Raw genomic sequence first — 26175 nt, 5'->3', positions numbered from 1 at the left:
TTGGGGAAAAGGAGTCTAAAAATGTTTGTAATCGAGGTGGTCTTAGAAGAAACGTCAGAAACAGTCAAAAGATTGGGCTCGTTGGTTTTGATTTTTACTTGAAAGTACCTGTGTATAACCAGAACAGAAGTAGCTGTCTTAATAATGGCACCTCACATGGTTCATATGGCTCTTGAAGCATCTTCCCATATATGATTTTCTTTTGTCGAAGGTAGTATCCTGTTTTACAGTCAGAAAAACTGAGGCTCCGTTTCTGATCAGAAAAATGAAGAAATAAAATCCTCTTCCAAGGTGCTTGTGAAGTTGATATATCGATAAGATTCCCTGAAGCTTATCCCAGAATAGGCCCTCTGTACTAGTTACAATACAGGTCATCTAACTGCTGAGCTCCTGCTGTTCCCACCTACATCCCAAAAAGCAAGGGATCCAAAACTCATGTTTGATTTGTGGATGGCTTATCTATGTGTATGTGCTATTAAGCTAATGCTAAAATTAAGGGACATTCCTAAAATACTGATAATAGTAGTTTGGCAGAGGGATAGGACTGGGGTTTCAGCTTTGCTGAGGGTACTGATGCTGGTTCTTTATGCAGCAGCTTTTTGATACAGGGGCCTTGTGGCTGTGAAATAGCAGTAAGGGCACCGGCGTCCATTTTACTTGATTTGGGGAGGTATTTTTGTTCTTTGGGGTTTTTGTTTTGTTTTGTTTTGTTTTTAAATCTAAGCAGTTCCTTCAGAGGACTCTACCAGGGACACAAATGGAATTGGAAAACGTTTAAACAAAGAATACATATTTGCTTGTTTAAATTAAAAATACTTCTAGGCACATTATCAAGAAACTTTATCTGGAAAAGTAATTGGGCAAAGCACCAGGGCCCTTAATTTTAACACGTCGTGTTTCAGGGAGAATGAAAGGGACATGATTTTATTCCCTTTCAAAGAACAGCAATAAAGAACGCTGATGGTCCTGTATTACACATGATATGCAGCTCTTAATGACGTGAATGGAAATGAGCGGCAGGTGCACATGCTCAGAGCCTAAAGAACAACCTGAGAAGTGGCTGTTAAGTCAGAGATCTGTCTATTCAGATCCCCCCTTGCCTCCCTTGTTTTAAGGACCGGCTCAATAACTAGCAGAGTTGTGAAAGCATTAATAGTCCTAATTCACTCTGGCACACTTAAAGTAAAAGTACCTATTCTCTGAGTACAAAGGACTCCCCCCCACGCCCCGCCTCCAGTTTCTAGTCCGTTTAGTTTATGTTTTTGAGATGAGAGCTCCTTTTATGCAGAATTTGATTTTAGAATTTGATTTTAGAAAAAAACTCACACCCAGTGCTTCTGGACCCCAAGCTAATTATGGCCATTAGAGACCAGATTCTGTGGGAAGACTTGAGGGGGACAGCAGCCAGAAGCCTTCCGTCCCTCCCTCTGAGGGGTCCATCATGCAACCCAGCCCACTGGTGGTAGCAGATGTTGGGATCTGCAGCCCATGAGGAAGGGTACCTGCACTATGGGCCAATGGGCCGTTCAAATCTTCACTGTGACTCCTGATCAGCTGTGTCCTGACAGGATCCTGTTTTCACAGATGTCCACTAAATCTTACTTGGCCATAACACACCGGCCTCAGTTCACAAGGGCAAAGTGGCTTTATGGGAGAAGGCGTCCGGTTATCCTTAGGGTGAGCTGAGAGTCTCTCCTTTGGTCTCCCAGTATTTTCTGTTATTGTAGTCATGCGGCATGAAAACAGCAGTGGGTTTCAATTATATGCTGTGAATAAGTGTCCTGAAGCATTGTGTAGTGATATTAATTCCTTGTTATTTATAGTTGTCTGCCAGAGTAGAAACAGCAGATAATTGGAAGTATTTCTGGGGAGTAATGGTTAATTTTTGAACATTAAATAAATAAATAAATAAATAAATAAATAAGCCAGCCAGCAAGCCAGCCAGCCAGCAAGCAAGCACAGAAGACTAAATGAGATTTCCAACTTGTTAGTGAACTATAGCTTATAGGTTTAAAATATTATTTCTCAAATTCTTTCCTGAAAGGTTTAGGAATAATTATATAGCACTTAAAGGACAGGCCTTGCTAGATAAACCTAGTAAGTCTATAATTTGTACCAGAGGCAGGGTTTCCTGTAAATGAGGGCTGGATTTAATTTTATCATCACACTTCGAAAGGTTTCTTGATAATTAATCACATGATATGTAGGACCTGTGAGGTTGCAGCCCTTCATTTTCCTCTCAGTGCAGCGCTGGTGCTTGAATCAAAGGGCTTAAATACTTGAATTCCCCCAGTAAGTTCTTCAGTTTCTAACTCTGAACACCCATTTACACTCAGCATAATAAATTATCCCTAGCTATATTATTTTCACACTAGACTCAAGAACTAGATAATTAGAAGCTGTTTTCTCCAACACCACTGTGTGGTCTAAAAGCCTTATTCTTCCTGAAACAATTCATCTGCTAGGCTTTCCTACAGCTGAGTAGATGGCATCAAATCTTTTCAATAGATGCACATATTTGTAGCTAAAGCACTCTATCAACTCTGGGCATAACAAGATAGGTGGCAGGCTGGAACGTGCACTTATCCAGGAGTACAAATGGGCAGAAGTCCTTATTTTGGAGGCTTCACAGTAAAAAGAAGACCGTTCCTGTACCTGGCTGGCAGTGACTGGTCTTAACCCTGTGTTTTTAGTCCATTTGATGTTGAGGAAAGTGTGTGCTTCAAAGACTAACACGCCTGCTGTTGTTAGATCAAAGCACCACGCCAACGACGACACTTTGGAAAGGGCTTTTGGGAATGTCTGCCTTTTTTTCATGGGCAAAACGTTGGGTGTTTTTCAAATCAAGCTAATAAACACTTATGGAGCCCCTGTACTGTGTGTGAGGCATGATGGGGGATTATAGAGCTGAGCAAGACAGGATGCCTGACATTAAGGAGCTTCCAAGCCTGGAGAGGTAATAAAACCAATAGCCAATTTTAATAGGGGATGAGGATTATTTCCTTGAGGACTGAGACACGATCTGTCTTTTTATATCCCTAGTAACTGCCACTTAGTTGGGCACATAGAAGATGTTGTATAAATGCTTACAGAATAAGTGAATGAATAGTTCATTCTTTTTTTTTTTTTTTTTTTTTTTTTTTTGCGGTACGCGGGCCTCTCACTGTTGCGGCCTCTCTTGTTGTGGAGCACAGGCTCTGGACGCGCAGGCTCAGCGGCCATGGCTCACGGGCCCAGCCACTCCACGGCGTGTGGGATCTTCCCGGACCGGGGCACGAACCCGCGTCCCCTGCATCGGCAGGCGGACTCTCAACCACTGCGCCACCAGGGAAGCCCAAGGATGCCCATTTCTATGCTAGGGGCAAGAAGGGGAGATGTTCAACCATGGGTATCAGAGAAAATGAATGCAAAGGTTTGTGAGAGATGCAGAATATTCAATGGGCAGAAGTAGGTAGGGGCAAGTTTAGGCAGACAGAAGAACACGTGTGCCACGGTTGGCAGGGAGGGACCTGACAGTCCTGCTGGTCTTGGGGAATGAGTAGTCTGGCTTCTTTTACTTGGCAAGGTTTATCCGCCTGGATTGTGGGTTATGGCCTGCTGCTATTGGCCTGATGGCCAGAGAGAGTATTCTGAACATAATGATGAATCATTTCACTTCTGTCTCATGCAGGAGCCACTGAAAGAAAATTCAGAAAAAGGAGGCATATTGGGATGTTAATGCCTTGCCAATGAACTTTCTGAAGGGTTGGCTTGATAGAAGTTCCCACTCTGGGACTATGCCCTGAGTCTCAGGGAGCAGCATGTCTGTAGCTTTTCAGAAGCTCGAGTGCAACATTCCGGGCACCAGGCAGACAAGCGAATTCTAAACATACACACACTGGCTGGGGCAGCACCCTACTTCAAGCAGAGAGGCCCACCTGGGCCGGCTTTCTCTTTAGAATCCAAGCCACAGCTCCTTAGCCTAGCTCTTCACTCCCAACCACTTTTCTGGTCCTTTACAAAACGAGGCATCTTCTGATGCATGTCTAGCCATCTGGCTACACCTTGGGATACACACTAAGTCCCCGGCCCCTTCCTGGTCTCAGTGCCTCCGCGCCTTCTCATCCACCTACTGTGACTAATTAGCTTAGAGAAGAAATGTGCTTATTAACTACACTAATGTCTAGCCTGAGACAAACAGGGATAGAGTGACACATGGCCTATCTGGAAACTAAAAATAAGCCCCAAAAAGCTCTGATCAACCAAAGTCCACAGGCTGGGGTCATAGGAGAGGCCCTCCCAACAGCTTCTCTCCACTTACTTGGCACAGAGTTCTGCTGAGCCTAATGCTACGGTTTCTAAGAACACAAGGGAAGCAGCCAAGAAGGGGGGACAGGAGTTGCTAAAAGCCGGCATGCTGACAGCGATACAGAATGACAGCTGACAGCGAGGAAGGAGACAAAAACCATTCAGAAAGCTCAGTTACCCAGAACTGCTCATTTCAAGGTTTTATTGTATTCGAGAATACATATGCAATGAGGAAAGGGCTTTCCTTATATTCCTCTCATCTTTCCAGATCATCTCATCAGCTCTCAACTCATTTGCAGTGAAATACAGAATATCAGAGCTGGAAAGGATCTTAGTGATAATCTAGTGCAACGCCCTCCTTTAATGAACACCAGGAACAAGGCGCTGATATGATGACATTAAATGCCCATCACCCTGCTGGTCAGGGGCCGAGCAGGGAGCAGAACCCAGGCTTCCTGACTCACAGGCCGTCCAAGGAAGGCTCTCTCCTGCCTGCCAGTGATATGTTTCCGTGCTTATGTTACAGCTTGTGTCTGCTCAGGGGATAAACCAAACCGAACCAAACCAAACAAATCAGCTTAAAGCCGAATGTAAATATTCTAATCAAACAGCATAGTGAAGTAGCTTAGAACTTCTGAAAAGGTCAGCAAAAGGAATTAAAAGCTATGCATACTGTCAAGTTTCTTGAAACCCCTCCCTAAAAAAAAACTTTAATTATTATTGCTGTTACTGCTAGCATCTGCCTTCACTTAGGACACTGAGCCACTTTCTTTAATATCAAGGCTCTCTAATTTACAGTGAATTTCTAAAACCCCATGCAAGCATCCTGCTTCATGGCAGACAGAAAGCTTTCCCTGCCTCAGCAGATGGCCCTCTTTCCAAGAGGCCTTTGTTACCACAGTGTTCTAGTACAAAAAGACAATGTGGACCGACTTCTGCTCCTTGCTTTCACCATTACTGATCACTCAGTTTCCTCCCCAAGAGGCCACTTGGAAGCCAGGATTGGGCTTGAGCAAGAAAAGAGGGTCTGGAAAAGAGCCTCTCCTGGATCCCAAATCCTTTCAGTTATGTATTGTCTTAGCTTCACTTGTTTTACTGGTTAATTCTTTAGACCGGTTTAAACCTTACATCTTGTTCTTAATTATTAACAGGGCTTAATCTGTTAAATGTACTGTAGTCCACAACACCAAAAAAAAATTGTCCCCGAACCTAGGGAGGGGATGGGAATCAGAAAACACTCTCCTACCTCTCTTCCAACCACCTGGAATATTCTTGTATAATTCTGGGTTGTGCAAATGAAACAAGCCATAAACTGAATTGAAGGCTCAGGAGACAGAAACTGCAATGATGAAAAGTCAGCAGTAGAATGGGATGAGGAGTGAGGGCAGTCTGGTACAGGAGAGAAGATGTAAAAGGATACATACGTATTCTAACTCTTAGGACATCATAAAGGCCCATTAACCCTAGAAGTGACAATCTCAGGAAGCTACCAATAACCAAAGGTTAAAAGACCTGGGGAGTTGCTTCAGTTATAACAAAGAAGCACTAACTTATCCAGCAGGCAGTCAACAGTCAATTTGCCATCCCCAGGAGTGGTATAAACTAACGCAAGCATGGCTAAAGCAAATCAGGACTATTGGAAGACATCCCTGAACACCAGGGTCGCTGAGACCATCTGAGATACCACGCTGGCCTGGCCTCTGGGGCTGATCCAAAGCTACAGCTCCCCCAAATAAAGACACCTAGCTTTTGAATGGCTTATCACTACTCTTCACCATCACCGGAAATTAATCTACACAGTTGCATCCTCTACAGATTCTAATTCTGCTCCCAGTAAAAGGCAAAGACCCTGAAATGGTCCTAAAAAGGGTACAGCTGTCTTCCAACTGGAGGCCTTGTCGGCAAACTCCTCTTTCAAGGCCCCGTTGAGGAGAAAGAGCATGATAATCACTCGCCCTGTGTCAGAAAGCCCCAGAAGAAGCAGCTAACCTCTCTCGTCTCTCTGCACTGAGATGCCCCTCCTCCTTTACCCCACCCTGTAAGCACCTCTTTCACCAGCCACCTGTCAAAATAAAGCAAGCCACGGATCTTTCAAAAACTGACACTGGAAAGAAGCCGTTGGACGATTTCTTTCCAGGACCTGTTGAAAGATAAAAGATGAAGCGGACAATTTAAAAGGCGAGACTGTACCCTCCCGATCACAAAGCTGAAAGCAGACAAACCGTGGAAGTCAATGACAGAGGAAACGCCCTTTGACCAGAGACAGACACTAGGCATAGCAAAGTTATTTTCCATAAAGAATAAGAAGCTGAATTAAGCCATTTCACAACTAATAGTCATAAAATCTTCTCATTGTCAAAAACTGGGAGAGGAGTGAGAAGGAGGGTTATTACAAGCCCCTCTTTTGAGAAAAAATGACACTGCTTTCTAGGAAGTTCTGTTTAGACGACAAATGTTTTTAGGAAGGGTTTTGTTTGGGTTTTTCCCCTTTGTTTTGTTTTGTTTTGTTTTAAGTGGGACACACAGACATGTGGGAAACCCTCCTCCAATCAAAGGGCAGAAAAACCAGAGAAAAAGGCATTGCCCTGCAAGCAGCTAATTCATACTCGCCTTCAGGTTTAATCCCCCCTCCCACCGACCAACATTTGAGCTGTTTCTGGGATTATTGCTGAACTAGGTTTTTAGGGACCAAAGTACATGTAGGTTCCTGGCAAGAGCTGAGAGAGGGTGCATCTGGGAAATGCTGGAAAAAACAACTGAACTCTTAGAGCTGACCAAGTCCCTGGGTTAAACCTCAGATTTCCTCTCCTCTCTCTTCCCTGCACACCTGAACAGAGGAGCCTGGAGTGTGCCGCCAGCATGCTTGAGACACCAGGGGAATGTTTCCTTTTTTTTCTTAAAGCTTTCTGAAATTAAAAAAAAACAGAGATTTACATAAAATTTAACCTAAGGAAGTTCTTCAACAGAAGCCACACACATAGGGATGAAGATGATCATTGTTGTGCTCAATGCAAAACCAAACACACACATCTACAAACCACCAGAAATAACTAAACAGCCATATGGGGTACGTAAAATAGATTCTGGTGCATCAACTTCCGGGACTACCATACAGTTATTAGAAAATTTGAATTCTATAGAACTACAGAAGCATTTTTCATGTTATGTTAAAAACAGCAGATACAGGAGGAATTGGATGAAGGTGGTCAAAGGTACAAATGTCCAGTTATAAGATAAATAAGTACTAGGGATGTAATGTACAGCATGATCAAGAGAATTAACACTGCTGTGTGTTATATATGAAAGTTGTTAAAAGAGGAAATCCTAAGAGTTCTCATCACAATGTTTTTCTATTTTTTTAATTTTCTATCTATACAAGACGATGAATGTTCAACTAAACTTGTGATAATCACTTCATGGTATATGTAAATCACATCATTATGCTATATGCCAACTATATCTCAATCAAACTGGAAAAACAGCAGATACACCAAGTACTATAATTTAAGCCACATAAAAACGTGTACATGTGAATAGGGATTGGGCTGTGATGTGCAAAGGATATAAAAGTTACTCATTATTATTACTGTTATATCATCTTTTCAATTGGAAAATATGTAACCTACCATAAACAGCAATCTCTGGAGGCCAAATGACACTCTGACAATTCCGAGTGCCAGGTACAAAGTCCTGAGAGCAGAGTCAGGACAGGGAGAAGAAAAATGGCTGAAGAATCAAAGATGCTGTCCAGCTCCCCAAAATGGTTTCAATCCCTAGATCTAAAGTGGCTTCAGCCCACAGGCTCTCACTTCCCCTGGTATGTAACTCTTACTGGTTTTCTGGACATTGCAGGTGGCTGTACTTGCTGCTATCATGGGGCTGTTACAGGAGAGCTCTGACTCAGAGACCAAGAGATATGATTTCATACACAAAAAGGAAGCAGTTACCCAGAAAGGTACAAGAGGTGAATTCTTTAGACTGAAGATAATACCACGGATCTGAAAGCCAGACTGAATTTCTCAAATGTTGTTTCTTGGGGTTTTTATGGGAGATCAGTACAATAAATGAAATCATGTTGATGACACTGATTATTACAGTTTGATGTCTTTTACGTAAAAACCTATATAATAAATTCTTTCCAGGTTTAGTAACAACAAGAAAGTGTCCTGCCTGAAGAACTGTCCGGTTTCTTTTTCTCAGATAAATGCTACCTGGAAAGCCTACTGGAATAGCCCATTCACTGGCATAAGCCTTGCTTTTAGAATTCCTCATTCACCTCTCCTTCCATCGTGTGTCTTTTTATTTTCTGTTTATATAAAATGGGTTACTCTACATAATGCTTTCCAAAAAGACCCATAGTGAGTGATCAGTACATACTATCTATCGTAACTAAAATAATGATGATCACTATGATTGTAGGAATCTTACTGAATATGGATTAAATAATCTTAAGTAGGTAGGGTTTCTATTACAGTTAAATTTTTAAAACCTTGGAAGAAAATGACATGACTTCTCAAAGTTTCAGGCCCTGCCAGATTTCTAAAAATTAAAGACATATGGTTGAAGAACCGGTCACCAGCACCCTTGCTCTTGAACGGACCAACAGATTTCCATTAATAAAGCAATTAGAGGGCTAATGAAATCACGTTAGCCTCTTCTTGTTGTTGTTTTTTTTAATATTTATTTATTTGGCTGTGCCGAGTCTTGGTTGCAGCATGCGGGATCTTTGGTTACGGCATGCGGGAACTAGTTCCCCGACCATGTATTGGACTTGGGCCCCCTGCGTTGAGAGCGCGAAGGCCCAGCCACTGGACCACCAGGGAAGTCCCTCTTGGTTGTTTTATTAAAATGGAAAAAAAAATTATCAATATTGACTGATTAAACAAAACAAATATTAGGAAAGGAAGAGAAGAGAAAGGAGATGAGAAAGGCCTGGTCAAGGTTATAATAAATTGTTTAGAAAAGAACAAAAGCACAAAAGTCAACTACTTCAGTGGACAGAATTCCATACAACCAAGAGACGAACTGAAGTGATGTGGTATTTGAAGAAATCTCCAACATTTTACATTTAGCTGGAGTAAAATGTCCTGCTATTCTTCCTGGGTTTTTTTTGTTTTGTTTTGTTTTTTATTTTGGCTGTGCCACACAACATGTGGGATCTGTTCCCCCACCAGGAATCAAACCCGTGCCCCCTGCAGTGGAAGCTTGGAGTCCTAACAACTGGATGGTCAAGGAAGTACCTTTTCTTCCTTTTTTTTCTTTTTAATATTCCCTCCAATTAAGAGGGAGTAACTCCTTTTTTTTAACATAAATTCATTCATTCATTCATTCATTCATTTTTGGCTGCACTGGGTCTTCGTTGCTGTGTGCGGGCTTTCTCTAGTTGTGGTAAGCGGGGGCTACTCGTGGTGGCAATGTGAGGGCTCTAGGCGCACAGGCTTGTTGCAAAGCACAGGCTCTAGGTGTGCGGGCTTCAGTAGTTGTGGCACGCGGGCTCAGCAGTTGTGGTGCACGGGCTTAGTTGCTCCGCAGCATGTGGGATCTTCCCGGACCAGGGATCAAAACCATGCCCCCTGCATTAGCAGCGGATTCTCAACCACTGCGCCACCAGGGAAGCCCTATTCTTTCTTTTTTAAATTAAGGATCAAAATTGTCCTTCATTTCCAAGAATGACTATACAAGTGAAATACTCTAAGGACATTTTAATGGTCCCTTGGAAGCTGTCTGCAGTTGGGGTTCTGCTTTCTTCCACAAGAGCGTACACAACTAAATATACACTATTATGAAAATGTAAGGTTTGATCACACAACAAGTAACTCGAAAATGGTGAAAAATTCCTTTACAACCAATTTTTAAGAAAAACACTTAATACTGAGGCAATTCATATTTGGCAAAATACAGGATCTAAATCTTACATTTCTTAAGTGTCACCCCAGGAAGCCACAAAGCATTGGCATAACACTCGGCATATAGCACAGATTCAAAGACATTTCTGAAATTAATAACTGCGTCAATGCAGTCATTTCCCTTTATTCTTAGTGATCAGCTTGCATTCCTCTCACATGAAAAACACATCTCAATTTTTCGGATTGTTTTTCCCTTCTGCAAACTCTGAGGATACAACAGCTGCTGGGACTTCAAGAAGGAAAACAAATATCCTGCCCTAACAGCAGAACTGCCATTAGTTGCTCATGTTGCTATGGTCAATTATAGAAATGCCTTCTATAAATTTGACTAATTGGACGGAATATGAGTCAAATTATGCAATATTTTAAAGGAACACAGATTTATCACTTTTAAACCCAAAGTGACTTCTCCCCACGCTCCCACCATCCGAAGTTTGAAAGTAACTTAGAGACCCTACTTCAATAAACAGAGATATACTTGTAATTAACACAATGGTTTCAATTAAAATAGCTGTTCCTGAGGTGTTTGGAGATCCTCGCTTCCCCTATGCAGGTGTCAAACATCTCCTAAGATCTTATTTACACCATTCATTTGCCTAGGAAACCCTTTTATTACAGATCCAGCAGAGATAAACAAGCTTAGCCTCAGCCTCCATTATCCCAGAATCTCACTGTATTTTACTTCATTCTTGACCTTAGGAGCAACCAAGAAAATCTCTGGGCTCTAAGAGAAACACTAAGAGGTTATTGGAAAAAATGGTCCATGCTGTGTCTGTTTTAAAAATAAAACCAGAGACAATTAATCACTTCTCCCTAAACCTAAAGCTATGTTTAGATAGCTAAGGACTGGTTTGCCCCAGCATGAACCCACACATCTTAGTCCACACCATGAGTACTTCATAGCATATGGACCATTTGCTTGATTGGACAACAAGAGACAAAATGCTTATTTCTATTTTTAATCAGGCAACTTATCCTTATATATTGATAGTGCCAGCCTATTGTATTTAAAATAGGGCATATGCCAAAATCTTCATATTTAAATCCATATATAAAATAGGGAACACCTTAATCTGCATATCTATGCAAGGCTTGGCCCTTGCATACAAACATACGCACCCATTTACTACAGATACAGCCAGTTCACTGCATGAAATCAAGAGCTTGGGGCTTCAGCCTTCATCACTGCAATACAGACTGTCCTTGCTGTAAAAGGAGGAGGTCTGGATTAGAAGATGGTGAAAACCACTGGTTTGTAACCGGGAAACACTGGGCATACTGGGGTCTCATGACTACTTGTGCACTGGTAGGTAAAACTGCCAAGCACGCAAGGTGGTGCCTATACATAATTCAGCCTCAGGGTTCCTCATTAGAGCTTGGAATTTCCGAACGTACTAACAAAAATAAGGCCCTATTTTTATCCAGAGTACTCATCTAAAATTCTGAAAACCATCAATCCTATTTCAATTTAAAAATATATATATAATAAAATTCTGAAAAACACTCCTTCTTGAAATGGGGACAACCCTGTTCTGAGGGGCTCAATGTACAGCAGGGAATGTTCCTTCCCATCCTGTTCCGATGATAACTGCTAGAACACTTATCACTTGGGCTGCATTTCCTTACAATCCTATCTCCCTGGCCAGCCTCTGCACTCACCCCCACAGCCAGGGTCCCCCTCTTGTCTTGGAGACCTGCACACTTAGTTGCCATTCATAAAGGCTTGGAGAGGGAAGGAATCCTGCTACCAACTGGCAAGAGCATCTGGCCCATTTCTGCTGACCCAGAATTCTACTGGAACAGTCACTGAGGGGCCGGAGGGCTTTGTGCTGAGCCACTCACTGGTCATAAAAAATAGCATTTCAATTATTAAAAAAATGCAAATCAAAACAACAATGAGGTACCACCGCACACCGGTCAGAATGGCCATCATTTAAAAGTCTACAATTAATAAATGCTGGAGAGGATGTGGAGAAAAGGGAACCCTCTTGCACTATTGGTGGCAATGTAAATTAGTGCAGCCACTATGGAAAACAGTACGGAGGTTCCTTAAACTAAAAACAGAGTTACCATATGATCCTGCAATCCTACTCCTGGGCATATACCCAGACAAAAGTATAATTCGAAAAGATACACGCTATATAAATGTTCATAGCAGCACCATTTACAATAGCCAAGACATGGAAACAACTTAAATGTCCCTCGACAAATGAATGGATAAAGAAGATGTGGTGTATATACACACATATATGTACATATACACATAGACATATGTGTATATATACATACACATATGTATATATACATACACATACATATGTATATACACAGAACATTAGTCAACCATTAAAAAGAATGAAATAATGCCATTTGCAGCAAACATGGGTGGAACTAGAGATTATCATACTAAGTGAAGTAAGTAGACAGAGAAAGACAAATACCATATGATATCACTTACATGTGGAATCTAAAATACGACACAAATGAACATACCTACGAATCAAAAACAGTCTCACAGATATAGAGAACAGACTTGTGGTTGCTAAGGGGGAGGGGTGGGGGAGGGAAGGATTGGGAGTTTGGGATTAGCAGATGCAAACTATTATATACAGGATGGATAAACAACAAGGTCCTACTGTACAGCACAGGGCACTATACTCAATGTCCTGTGATAAACCATAATGGAAAAGAATATGAGAAAGAGTATATACGTATAACTGAGTCACTTTGCTGACAAGCAGAAATTAAACACAACATTGTAAATCAACTATACTTCAATAAAATATTTTCTAAAAACTAGCATTTCTGTGGTCTCTATGGGGCTAAGAGTGGATGCTGATCTTTCACAGAAACCTGGAGGCTTCAGTACTCATGGTACCTGGTGGTCCTCTGCAGAGCACCCCGAGAACAGAAGACAACCGTGCAAAAGTGACACAAGAGTTCACCGTGCACTTTCTGGTGCCCACATAACCCCGTCTCTAAAGTGATGGCCAAGAGATAAAACCAGAGAAGAGTGCTCCATGTAAGCCTCGCTAACTTAGGCCCATCTCCCTTGTGCTGCTCCAAGTACTCCGGCCTTCGCCTCAGGACCCACTGTCAGGAACAGACCCTGCCATTCAAGTTGCAGGGGTGGTGGTTGTGATGGTGTAAAACGCACATCTCCTAGGAAGTGAGAAGAGCCCCCACGGGCCTAAATGGGGGTCTAAAGTTCCAGCACACTGTGCTTCACTCTGATCATGTGCAATATGCACTCAAGACTACTTCTCCTTCAAAGTAGTTATCAGAACTGTCACTAAATACTGATTTGGAGAATTACCAAGTCAATGTGTCTCGCCATTTAGACCGTGATGCCATGCATGCGAAGGCTGTGTCCTCTTTGGTTGCTGCCTCACCCTCAGTGCCCAGCACCATGCCCGTCAATTCAGAGGTACTCGTAAGCAGTTGCTGAATGAACCTTCGGCCTAGGTACCCTCTTTCTACAGATGGAGGGTCAGATGTGTAGCCTCACACTCACAAGTAGGATGCTCTTAAGTCAGGAAAAAGCTTTCGGACGGGTTAAGAGCACGCTACTTGCCAGGAGGAATCACTCGTGCATTCATTCAACAAACATCCGAGCGCCAAGCAACACACTAGACACTAGGTGTAGGGCAGTGAGTAAAAGAGGCAAAGTCCCTGCCCTTAGGTCAGATTGTGAGAACTGAACAGAGCAGTGGGGGAGAGGGACAAAGTGTCTGTGGGAGGCATTCTAGTTTACACAGAGGTCAGGAAAGCCTTCTCCATGAAGGTGATAGGTAAGCAAAGCCCAGAACCCTGTGAGGGAGCCAGCTGTGCTGAGGAAGACAGACCAGTATATGGGGGAAAATGATAAAAAGCGCAGGCTGGCATGGGAGGGGGCCAGAGGCAGACCCTGTAAGGCCTCCTAAGCTCCTGGCTTTCGGTCTGGGTGGCAGTGGGAGTCACTGGAGCACTTTGAGCACAAGTGATAAGGTCAGAGTGAGGTTTAACAGAATAGGATCACACTGGCTAATGTGCTGGGAACACACTGGTGGGGAAGAGGCTGGAGCAAGAGCCAGAGCAGAGAGACTCATCAGACACAACCGCGATAATCCAGGGAGGAGGTGATGGGAGATGAGATCAGGACGGCAGTTATCGAGGTGGTAAAGAAGAGAACAGATTCTTGGATCCATCTTGAAAGCAGAGCTCAAAGGCAGAGATTCTGACACAGCATCTAAACAGAAACATTTCCCACCCAGTCACCTAAATCTTTGCTCTGATCCCAAGAAAACAAACAGTCTCTTCTTTTGGAAGGTTCTGATTTCTTCATTTGCCCTCCACCCTGAAAGACACAAGACCATCTTCTCCCATCGCCACACTGCTTAATGATCAACCCACCTCCCACCAGTAGAGCCTTCTTCCCAGAATGAATCCAGGCCCGTGGGACCTGAAGAGGGAGGGGAAAAAGAAAGTTACTTCCAAACTGGGGATAAACAAGGCAGACTATTAACCAACCAGCCAGCTGGGGGCATTTAGTTCGGATTCGGTTTAGAGTGAACCCACTGCACTCCTCCCCTTAAAAAAAATTCTCCCCATAAAAACAAAAAAAAAACTATTCCTCATCATAGCCTCTGACATCCTAGTCAGAGAGTGATTTTTAAGGACTATTTCTGAAGTACACCAGTGAAAAGTTGTCTTGCGTTGCTTTGTAAAATCTTAGCATGGGGAAATATTCTATAATTAAGGCAATTTTAACAATAGTAGATAATAATTTGACTATAAATTGTAAGGAATGCTATGACTGCTTATTCTGGCACCATAGAAGCAGGACTTTCTGTGAAGTGACTGCCAAGAAAAATGATACTCCCACTCAGGCTGGACCACTGCAAGTAGTAACTGTTAACCACATGCTTCACACTGCAGTTTGCAAGGACACAGTTCTTTGTTTTCATCTCTAACCAAACACCAGACTGAAAACTCAACGGAGACAAGCCCGGGTGGTGGAATAGAAACAATAACTGAAGGGAAAAACTTTTTTCTGTGGCTTGATGCTTGCTGGGATGCCGACGTCAAGGGTTTGGAGAACTAAGGAAACCTCTGCAGTCCAAAAGAAACCACTTCCCAGTCTGCTCCTGTAGACAGAAGCCCAACATCAAGAAAGAAGCCAGGCTTAAAGAGGCTTGCGAAAGCCAACGGACAAAGTAGCTGGGAGGAGAAAGGACTGGCATGAAAAGATGGCTGGGATGAAGGGGGGGACCAGGTGACCTTGAGCTAGACTAGACAAAGACTGGCAACCCTGCCTGGGGCCCAACCTGAACTGCCTGGGGAAGGGGAGGGACGCGAACACCTGGCTAAGAGTCTAAAGCAAGGAACAGGAGCAAAGGCTATTTTTTCTAGAAGCACCTCTGCAGGTACAGAGGAGTTCCTCTTAATGTCTGGAACAGACAATGTAAGAAGCAGCAACCATTTGTCTACCAGGATTAAAACAAACCACATGAAATACTGAGCTCCCACCTCTGAGCAAGCTGAGAAACAACACTACATTCGAAGTAAAAAAAAAAAAAAAAAAAACAAAGGGAAAAAAAAAGATTCTTTCTCACTTAGGCATCTAGGACTAAACGTACTAGAAATTTTAAAATAAATAGCTAAAAATAAGTTAATTGAATTAAAAGGGATGGATGAATAGAAATATTCATTCCCAGAATGAATACAAAAGTCACAAATCATGCCTGAACTTCTTTGTGAACCACAAACATTTCTCTAACACCTACCATGTGCTGGGCACTGTGATAAAAGCTGGAGCTACATGGCCGTGACCGGGCAGCAACAGCTTCTTTTCCTTTAAAGGTTCCAACAGCCACCTCATCAGAGACAACGACCCTCAAATGTGTCCTCATTCTTTTTTTTTTTTTTTTTTTTTTTCGGTACACAGGCCTCTCACTGTTGTGGCCTCTCCCGTTGCGGAGCACAGGCTCCGGACGCACAGGCTCAGCGGCCGTGGCTCACAGGCCCAGCCGCTCCGCGGCATGCGGGATCTCCCCGGACCGGGGCATGAACCCGTGTCCCCTGCATCGGCAGGCGGACTCTCAACCACTGTGCCACCAGGGAAGCCCCTGTCCTCATTCTTAATACAGTACTCCCGTCCTTAACTTCTAGTGTTTCTTTAAATATGATTATCCATTTACTTAGTTTGGTAAATGTATAAAAGGGAAACCAATATTCACATATTCACCTGTCACCTCTAACTCAAAACCAACTCTTGCTTTCAGTGACTTCAGGTCAGCATGTCAGTTTCCCAAGCTGAGCACAGCAGGTGGTAACAGCAGTAGGAGCAAAATCGGACATTCTAGGGGGATTAGAAGACAAGGTGCAGAGGAACAAAATCACCAACCAAAAGCTCTGAAGTGAGTAAACCACTGAATTAATAATACTCAGTGGTATTAATATTAAAATACTTTTTTTTTCCAGAAAAGGACAAAGTGACACACAGAATTGACTCCTTATTGACCCAGCACTGTTGGGAAACTAGGTGCTCTAAAAAGATAATGTGCTTTCAAGAGCAATTTTTGTATTTCTTAGATGTCTACTCTTTCTAAAATATACTTTCTGGGAGTTCCCTGGTGGTCCAGTGGTTCAGACTCGGCACTTTCACTGCTGAGGGCCCAGGTTCAACCCCTGGTGGGGGAACTAAGATCCCACAAGCCACGTGGTGCAGCAAAAGAAGAAAAAACCTTCGGAACTTTTAAATCAGAATATGCAATTATTTAATACTGCCCTGAGGGGGTTCCCTGGAGGTCCAGTGGTTGCCTGCCTCCAAACCCATCCCTTCCTCTGATGGGTCCACAACCCAACCAGCACTACTTGCTACTCCTAATCAGGTAAGGAGTAGCAAGTAGTGCTGGGAAGCCGGGTAACCTAAACTTTTTATCTTCCCACATTTAAACCCTATCTACCTAATTTGAATGTTTGTGCCTCAAAAAAGCTTGATTTTGGTTTTAGACGAACTCTTTGAATCCCCAGCACCTAGCATTCTGCTCTTGATAGAAGAGCTATTCAGTCAATGATTGCGGATGATAAATTTCTGAAGGTCTTTTCTCCAAGTAGAATGCATGGGCTTTATGACAGCTGTTTCCATCATTTAGCTTTTCTGCTTACTTCCACATTCCCAGCTGTGTTCTGGATGGTTGTGCCGGCCAGAAGCCTAGGGATTTACTGTACTTCTATTTCTTGATAAGATACTTGAAGAGAATAAACACATGGCAAAGAGAACATTAAAGTAAGGGATAAAGAGATTTTTTTTTATTTTACCAATAAAGAGAGGGGAAGAAGTATCATCTAGCACACTGACAATCAATAAACAACAGCAAGGCTGGATTCCTGTCTAATTCTCTCCAAAGTACTCTCAATGTCCTAGTCTTATTTCTCCACCCTCAGCAAAGCATCACTGGTTATGGCATATACTTGCGTCGTGATTAAAAAATATTTTTCCCAAGTTTAACAGATGTTCCTGGACTTCCCTGGTGGCACAGTGGTTAAGAATCCTCCTGCCAATGCAGGGGACATGGGTTTGAGCCCTGGTCCGGGAAGATCCCACATGCTGCGGACCAACTAAGCCCATGCGCCACGTCACAACTACTGAGCCTGCACTCTAGAGCCCACGAGCCACAACTACTGAAGCCCGCGTGCCTAGAGCCCGTGCTCCGCAACAAGAGAAGCCACTGCAGTGAGAAGACCGCACCCCGCAACTGAAGAGTAGCCCCCGCTCGCCGCAACTAGAGAAAGCTCGCGTGCAGCAACGAAGACCTAACACAGCCAAAAATAAATAAATAAAATTTTAAAATAAATAAATAAATAAACCAGACGTTCCTCTTAAATCCAAGTTAGCCAAAATTGAAACAAGCATGCACTGGGTCTAAATCAAAGCTCTCTTCTGAGATAACACTTTGTGATGAATTTCATTGGAAAATTCAGAATCACAGAATCTCAGAGATGGAAGGGAACTCACAGATCATCTAGGGCACTGGTTCTCAACCATGGCCCCTCATTAGAGCCACTGAGGAGCTTTTAAAAAGTTACCAAGACCTACCCCCACTGCCAGAAAGTATGATTTAATTGGTCTGGGGTGATGCCCAGGCACTAGTGGATTTTAAAAGCTATCCAAGGACTTCCCTGGTGGCGCAGTGGTTAAGAATCCGCCTGCCAATGCAGGGGACACGGGTTCGATCCCTGTTCCGGGAAGATCCCACATGCCGCAAAACAACTAAGCCCATGCACCACAACTACTGAAGCCCATGTGCCTAGAGCCCGTGCTCCGCAACAAGAGAAGCCACCGCAATGAGAAGCCCGTGCACCGCAATGAAGAATAGCTCCCGCTCCAGATTCCCTGGTGGCGCAGTGGTTGGGAGTCCGCCTGCCAATGCAGGGGACACGGGTTCGTGTCCCAGTCCGGGAAGATCCCACATGCCGCGAAGTGGCTGGGCCCGTGGGCCATGGCCGCTGAGCCTGTGCTCCGCAACGGGAGAGGCCACAACAGTGAGAGGCGCGCATACCGCAAAAAAAAAAAAAAAAAAAAAGCACCCGCTCACCTCAACTAAGCCCACACGCAGCAACGAAGACCCAACACAGCCATAAATAGTAAATAAATATTTTTTAAAAGCTCTCCAGATGCTTTAAAGCGTTGCCAGGGTTGAGAATCACTGATGTAATCGAGTATTCTAACAACCCCACTCCCATTTTTCAAATTGAGGAGGAAGAACCTCACCAAAGGTACCAGACAACTGATTTGTCAGAGATAGGCTAGAACTGCTCTTTTCAAGAAACCATGGCCTTTCCATGTAAACTACTCCACCTAGGACAGTGGGGTTTCTTCCCTCTCCCCCAACCCTTCCTCCACTATTTCCTCTTTTCAATAAACCAATGTCCTCACCTATCCCAAAGTAAATGCATTTTCTGAATATACTCGTCTTGGAATCCCATTGCATAATTCTTGACAATCTAAACTATGTCTGTTTCCCTGTATCCACCCACTTGCTTCTTTCAAAGAACTCTGGGAGGTTAATCAGGCATGGCTGCCCCTTAAAGAAGCCATATTGCTTTTCCTCTAAGAGGCTGAACTCAGCCCACCCTTTTCACCATTATCATCACATGGGCCCTTTTTCAAGTCCCTGGCAAGACTCACCTCTGATTCTCTTTCAGCTCACTTAATTTCTAGTTTGTACCTGCCCTGCCATACCTCGTGGACTTCCCTCTTTTGCTGGCTTAAACTTTCCATTTTGTGAAAGATGCCTTTTTTGCTGAAGCACCTCTTTCACTCTGCCAGTTAGTCATGCCGGGTTCTTTTTTTCTTCCCCCAAGCAGCTGGTCTTTTTGATGTCTGGCACACATTTATCTGGGCTTCCAATAAGATGTTTTTACATAGTTTCCAGGCTTCCTGGAGGTTATTGACTTTTTTTTTAACTCTTCCATTCAATTTTTTTCCTAATTTCTAACATTTGTTAGAGTTTCTTTTTCAAAAGTTGAATACCTGGTTGATGGATCTCTTTGATTTTTCTCTCCCACCAGATTGCTGAATTAAATGCATCAGAACTTAAATATATTTCAAATTACCTCCAAGATGGAATCGCTTCATGAATTTTCTGCACTTTCATGTTCTCTATAGTAAGCAACAGATGTTTAGCCAAGTGGAATTGAAAATGCTAGTTTTTACCTTTTCGTATTTTAGTGTGTCTGCTTTTTCTTTTTCTGGGGGGGCACACCACACGGCTTGTGGGTTTTTAGTTCCCCAACCAGGGCCTAGGAGGTGAAAGCGCGGAGCCCTAACTACTGGACCGCCAGGGAATTCCCCACTTATATAAAATATTGATATCCTTAAGCCTGTGTTCTTCACCTTGGTAAAGACAACAAATTTAAGATTTTATTTTTTAAAGGTAATTGACGTACATCAGTCAGCTCTATATGCTGAATCTAAGGTGTTAAATTACCCTTCTCCATTTGTTCTAAATTGCCTAATCACAAGTCTCAATTGTTTGTTTCTTAAAGAAGTATATCTCAAGGCAGAAAGAAAAACAGAATTCCAAATCCTTCTGAAAAATTCCTATGACACTTGGTTATTAATGAAGTGGTGAAGATGAGTACGCTCCCAAAAGAATAAAAACATTCTCTAAGTTATAACAACATTTCTAGGAGACTTACTCTAAATTTATTTCACTTCAGAATGTTTAGACCCAAAAGCTTCCCAGGAGAGCAAGAGACCATGGGATGATGATCTATCACCAAGGCAGTATAATCCCATGATGGCACCGGTGTCCTGCCAGACAAGGCGATACAATTATCTATGTCATCCCCCTACCTGTTTAACAAATACTGCACCACACTCGCACACCTGGTACCATCGGGCACACAAAATGCCAGGAGCTGCCATCTGTCCTCAGGTTACTTACAGTTGAGGCAAGAAGACACACATGTGCCTGCACACACGATGAACTAGGAAACAAGACAGTTGTGTCCAAAGACCATGGATCTGATTCAAGCAAGCAGGGGATTCAGAGGAAGAAGGCACATAACCCTGGGGAGTTCAGGAGTGACTCAGTGAAACTATCATTTGAGATACTTGGAACCAGGGAAGCTCAAAGCAGAGGAATGACTCCATTCAATGCACTGCTGAATGCAAAGGAAGCTGGCGATATTTAGGATGGAATAGGGGTGTAACAGACAAGAGGCAGTTAAGAACTATTTAAAACAGCCTCCCAGCAGCTCTCCCTGCCTTCCCCTTGCCTCACCAACCCTGAACTCTGCTGTGCCACTAGTTACCTTCCTGAAACAGCCCGACTAAGGAAGTTCCCCTCCTCAGAAGCTATCGCGGGCTCCCCATGACCCAGGAAATACAATTTACAGTCCTTCTACTGTTAACATTAGATTGTCTCTGTCCGGGTACACCACTTTGCCTGCAAAGGACATGACTGGATCTCTCTACTAGAGCATCAGCAGAGTGCTGTGATGATGGTCTTTTACTAGTTAGTTGCTGGTCCTCTTATAGCTTATGTTTCTAAGACCAGCTCCCTATGGGAGTTGGGAAGGTACTTTCTTATTATCTGTACAACACAGCATAGACTATACTTTGGGTCAGATAAGACCTAGGGTTCAAATCCCACCTTCAACATTAACTAGCTGTAAGACTGCGAATAGATTTCTAAACCCCTTTGAATCTGTTTGTCTGTAAAATGGGGATGATGAAGATAATCATCATTCTGATTTTATATGGTTGCTGTGGACTTTAAGTGAGACAATCTTGTTTAGGACCAGGCCCAGGGAAAGCACTTAATAGCCACTAGCTCTTTTCATCTTTTCATTGAAGCCAAAATGCATTTTTGGTGAACATATATGGCAACCACCTCAGGGCTAAAATAGATATTACTGGGGAGCCACAGACCCTTTCCCAACCGACCTAGATGAACACTGATGTTTCCCTTGTTGAGACAACAACAAAAAAAACCCTTCCTTTTTCATTCCTCAGTCTACTCTCCAGCTAATCCTGAAATTGCACGCAACCCAATGTGAGTCCAACAAAAAAGGAAAATAGTAATTACGCTGAATCAAACATTTTATATTTGTATGTTCTAACTAGAGATTGAGCTGCAAAAGCCAGAAATTTTACCAAGTTCTTTTTTGAGCATGTCCAGGAGATAGTCCCTGTACTACTTGGGACAATTTCTATACTAACAAGTGAGAAAAATCACAAGTTCTCTGCAAAATCCAACCCATCTACTTAAAGTAGGTAAGAGGGAATACAATTCTTGAAGACATAGGCTGTGTGTCTTACATGGACTAATCAATGCAGTATCAGAAAGTATTCCTACTTCTCCAGCACACGTTTTCCATGTAATCCTAACATAGCTTATGTGATTCCCTCAGAGGTACACATATGAGCATGTGTGCACACTCACAGGTGCACTGGTCATGAGCGTAAATGGGAACAGGAAAATTAAAACTCCCAAATCACACCTGTGATGCAAAGTTCTCCTTGGTATCTATCATTCGATGTCACTGTGGAAGGGACCTCTGGCAAGGTGAAGTAGGTTTCTAACCAACTGCCTTACTCTTCAAGACAATTTCAAGCAAAGATCAGATTAGTAATAAATGCCAATTGTTGCATATCCTTTATCCTGTCCTTATGGAGGGAGGTGCAATGTGAATGGTAAGATTTTACAATTTCTTGTCATAAATACATTTTTTTTTTTTTTACTATTGAACTACCATTAGTAAGTTAATACCCTAGTCCCAAATCCCTTCTCCCTTGAACTCCCCGGGTACGCCTTTCTCCTCATCTGTACCACTCATATGGTCCTTATCACACACCATGTTGTATTCCAGTCGTGTGTGTGCAAGGCTTATCTCCCTATTACCTGAGAAGGTCCTGGTGGCAGAGGCCCTCCCATCCTTCTTGCTGCCCCCATGATGCTGAGCACAGAATATCGCACACAGTAGGTGCTCCAAAAGATATGCCCATTGAAAGCTGAACAAAAACCCATCCTTTGTGTTAAAGATCCCTTTTGATCATGGCATCTGGGCTACCCATTATGTGGTTAAGTTCAGGGGTCAAGTGGATAGGCAATGCAGGACCTAGGTCGGAGCCCTGTTATCGTGCTGTACTCCCTGACACCCTTGTGAGCACATCAAATTATCTTAATTATGATCTAAAAAGACTGAGAGTCCTTAAGAACGTGGAGTATTCTCAAAGCCTCTTCAAACCTCTAGAAGGCAAGTGCAAGGCCATCAAGAATCAAACCTTAAACTTGGGGCTAGGCACCCAGACACTGTGACCCTTTGCCTGGAAAACAATCCTGGACTTTTTGCACTTAAGAAAACATACGCACACACCCCCAACCAAGGAAAGTGCCCGGCAATTAATTCATTCAAGTCGCTACACTGACTATGCTCTCCCAAATGACCAAAATTATCTGAGTGGAGCCCAGGGAAGACAATGACAATGTATGCATCTGGAGAGGCCAGGGTGATGGTAAAGATTACCCCATTTCTATACTGGCCGTCTAAAGGTATTTACTTGGGTCTGTCTGTGTTGTGACAGTGTCCTAGACTCAAATGAATGCCTCTAACACTCCACATTTTTGAGCCATTCAGTCATGCATTTTTGTTATTGTTGAAAGTGGTGCGAAATTGCACTGCATGAGCTAAAGTCCTTGGTGGTCTTCCAAGGATTCCAGCTAAAAAGGCACTTCCTTTGTTCCTCGGGAGAATGCAGTCCAGTAGGTCATTCAAAAGGGGAAATAAAAGCAGCAGCCCTGGGAGGGAGATGAAGGACAAGACAAAAAGAATAAAATGTTTTGGGTGTGAGCACATTAGCTTCCATCTCCTGCTGCTGGTCACTAATAGCGCTCTTATCTTTAGGGGGAATATGTCCAGAGAAATATTTATGCAAAAACATTCCTCAGGTGTTTTCTGGGGACCATGACTATCAAAGGGAACACCTAGCACTATCTTTGGGCACCCTTCAAACTTCCTTTTTCATGAGATACTGGCGGGGGAAGATGTCCTGCCCTTGCAAGCCTGCACAGAACAAAGTTGGAGAAAGTGGGGAGGGCAATTTCACAGCCCACTCCCCGAACACCTCCAGTCCACCTCAAAGGCACATATTGTTTTGCATGAGCAGAAGATGAAAACTTGTCACGTTCCCATTAAGTGCATCGTTGCATCTATCCCTTCAAAATGTGCGAATGACAACTGTAACCTTCACGCCAATCATCTCCGCTGGGCCCCGGGCCCAAACCGTGCAGGGCACAAAGACCCCAGGTCTGACCTGTGGAGCCCTCAAGCTTCAGTGGCTACTGGCTCAACTTTACTTTTTCGAGCGGGGCGGAAGGGAGAGGGAAAAGAAAGAGGGCTTCTTAGGGCTCTACAGCCAATAAAATCGTGCCGCTGTGAAGACAGACGTGAGCTCCCCAAAAGACAAGCAGCTCAAGGGCAAACAGTCTCTAATCAGTAACGTGCGAGTTACTTGATAACTCCCAAGGTGCGTGGGGTCCTAGGCTGCTCCAACCATTTCTTAGGTTCTATTTCTAGATGGATGCCGGTCACACTCGAAAAGTGCCCAGCAACTTCCCTCAATTACCTTTGTAATTTTTATGTAATTGATGACTGCACTTAATCTCCAAGGTTATTAATAGCCCTTCCCAAAAAATGACCCCCAAGTCTTCCTAAGCCTTTGGAAGCGCCTGGTTGAAATTACACTATTTCCTTTGCTGGCTGCCGGCCCCCTGCCCGCCCCACCCGGGTGACCAACACCGCGAGGCAAAGGCGCGCTCTGCTCACTTCCATGAAAGGTTCGGAATGGAGGCTTGGCCCCCGGGGCTCTAATCGCTCACTTCTCCGTTAGGTTAAGCTGGCCATCAGCCAGCTAGGTTCGTGGTTCTTTCCGAGCCCTCGGGGCGAAGAGGCTACCTGCGGGGCCGCTGGCCCCAGCGCGGCCCGCGGGACTGCGCGCAACAGTTGGCCTCTGCGAATGAGTGACACCCAGAGGGGATCGGCCCGGCCACCTCCGCCAGCCTGGCGAGGAGGGGCGAAGGGCACCCGCCGCAAAGCTGCCTCCCCAGCGCTCCTGCTTTCACAAACACCCCACGCACCCCCAGCGCGGAAACCCGGTGAACTTTTTCACAGGCTAAGCGGGCTCTATTTGCATAACCATCTCCAAACTGAGGTTCAAGCTTCCAGTAATCAGTGCTTTTAAAGGTTTGTAATTTAAAGTACAATTAACCCTTAAAATGAGGTGAGAAAAAAAGAAAAGGGGGGAAAATACCCTTCTCGTCCAACACGTTCCGGAAAGCAGGAGAGTCCCCAAAACTCAGGGTTTGGAGGAGTGGAGAGTCGTTTGCTTTTTAAAGGCCACTTCTAAAGCCGCTGTTGCTACTAAAACTCCTAATCCGTGTCAGCGGTGGAAGAGAGGCGGGGAGTCAGTTTTTAAAGAACATCAATGAAACATCACGTTCCACGTTTTGCGCCCCCCGGAACCTGGCAACCTCCACCCTACCCGACCTCTCGTCACCCACACAACAAAGCGGGGAGCCCAGTAAGGAGTTCAACCCGGAAAAGGCGAGGGAGCCGGTGACACGCACTTTGCGGGCCAGAGTCCTCTGGGGCTTCCTGGGACCAGGGAGACCGCGGGAGGCGGGGGGGAAGGAAGTAGAGCGCGGGAGTGCCGCCGGGTAACTCGGGGGCGCCCCTCCGCCTGCTGCGCACCCGGGGCCCCCGCGTCCGCAGGGAACGCTCTGTGTCGGGGCTCGCTCTGGCGCGCCTGCCCATTTCTCCGTCTCGGCTACCTGCGTCCGGCGCGGGGGGCGGCGGGGCGAGGGGGCTTCTGCGGCCCCTTCTCCAGTCTCTGCGCTCGCCTCCCGGGGGCTCCCACCTACCGTTGATCTCGTGCGTGGGGGCATCGTTCTTGTCGAAGCCTTTGGACACGTAGAGACGTCGCACTTCCGAGCAACTTTTCGACTTGAGCTCGGCAGCCAGCAGCGCGGCGCTGATCGCGGCCAGGGTGCAGAGCAGCGCGGGCAAGACGAACCGTGCCATGGTGCCGGCCGGGGCGGATGCGCTCCCACCTTCGGGGCGGGACGGAAAGTGGCGGGCGGGCGCGGAGTCGGGGGCTCGCGAGTGGAGTCTGAGGGCGAGGGGAGTTGGAGGAGTTGGAGGAGGAGGAGGAAAGCAGGAGGAGGAGACGCGGGGCGAAAAGTGGAGCTGGGCCTCGAGCGTCAGGCAACGGTCCCCGGTGCCAGGCGCCCAGCCCGAGGAGGAGGAGGAGGGCGTGGAGGCGGTGCGCGGCCCAGGGGAGCGGAGGCGCGGGCCGGTGACCTCCCGGCTCCGCGGGGGCAGCAATCGGGGCGGGCTGACCGGAGGCGGGACAGGGGCGCGGGGAAGGAGAGGAAGGTGGCAGGCGCCGCGGGGGCCGAGGAGGGCGTGAGGGGCGGCGGCGGGCGCTCGC

General features: G+C 44.7%; 1 protein-coding gene across 2 annotated transcripts in view; it reads right to left on the bottom strand.

Moving 5' to 3' along the window:
* The window catches only part of GPC4 (glypican 4), a 110655-nt gene extending 84784 nt beyond the window's left edge, over positions 1 to 25871 (bottom strand). For both annotated transcript variants that reach the window (XM_081221367.1, XM_081221368.1), the window contains exon 1: positions 25607 to 25871. In XM_081221367.1, the coding sequence (XP_081077493.1) occupies positions 25607 to 25766 (160 nt within the window). In that variant the 5' untranslated portion in view covers positions 25767 to 25871. The remainder of the gene's footprint in view (positions 1 to 25606) is intronic.
* Between the last annotated feature and the right edge of the window lie 304 nt (positions 25872 to 26175).

Source organism: Mesoplodon bidens (assembly GCF_964165515.1).
Source record: "Mesoplodon bidens genome assembly, chromosome: X".
Taxonomy (NCBI): domain Eukaryota; kingdom Metazoa; phylum Chordata; class Mammalia; order Artiodactyla; family Ziphiidae; genus Mesoplodon; species Mesoplodon bidens.
The sequence above is the reverse complement of the archived record's forward strand: the minus strand, read 5'-3'. Positions and strand labels throughout refer to the sequence as shown.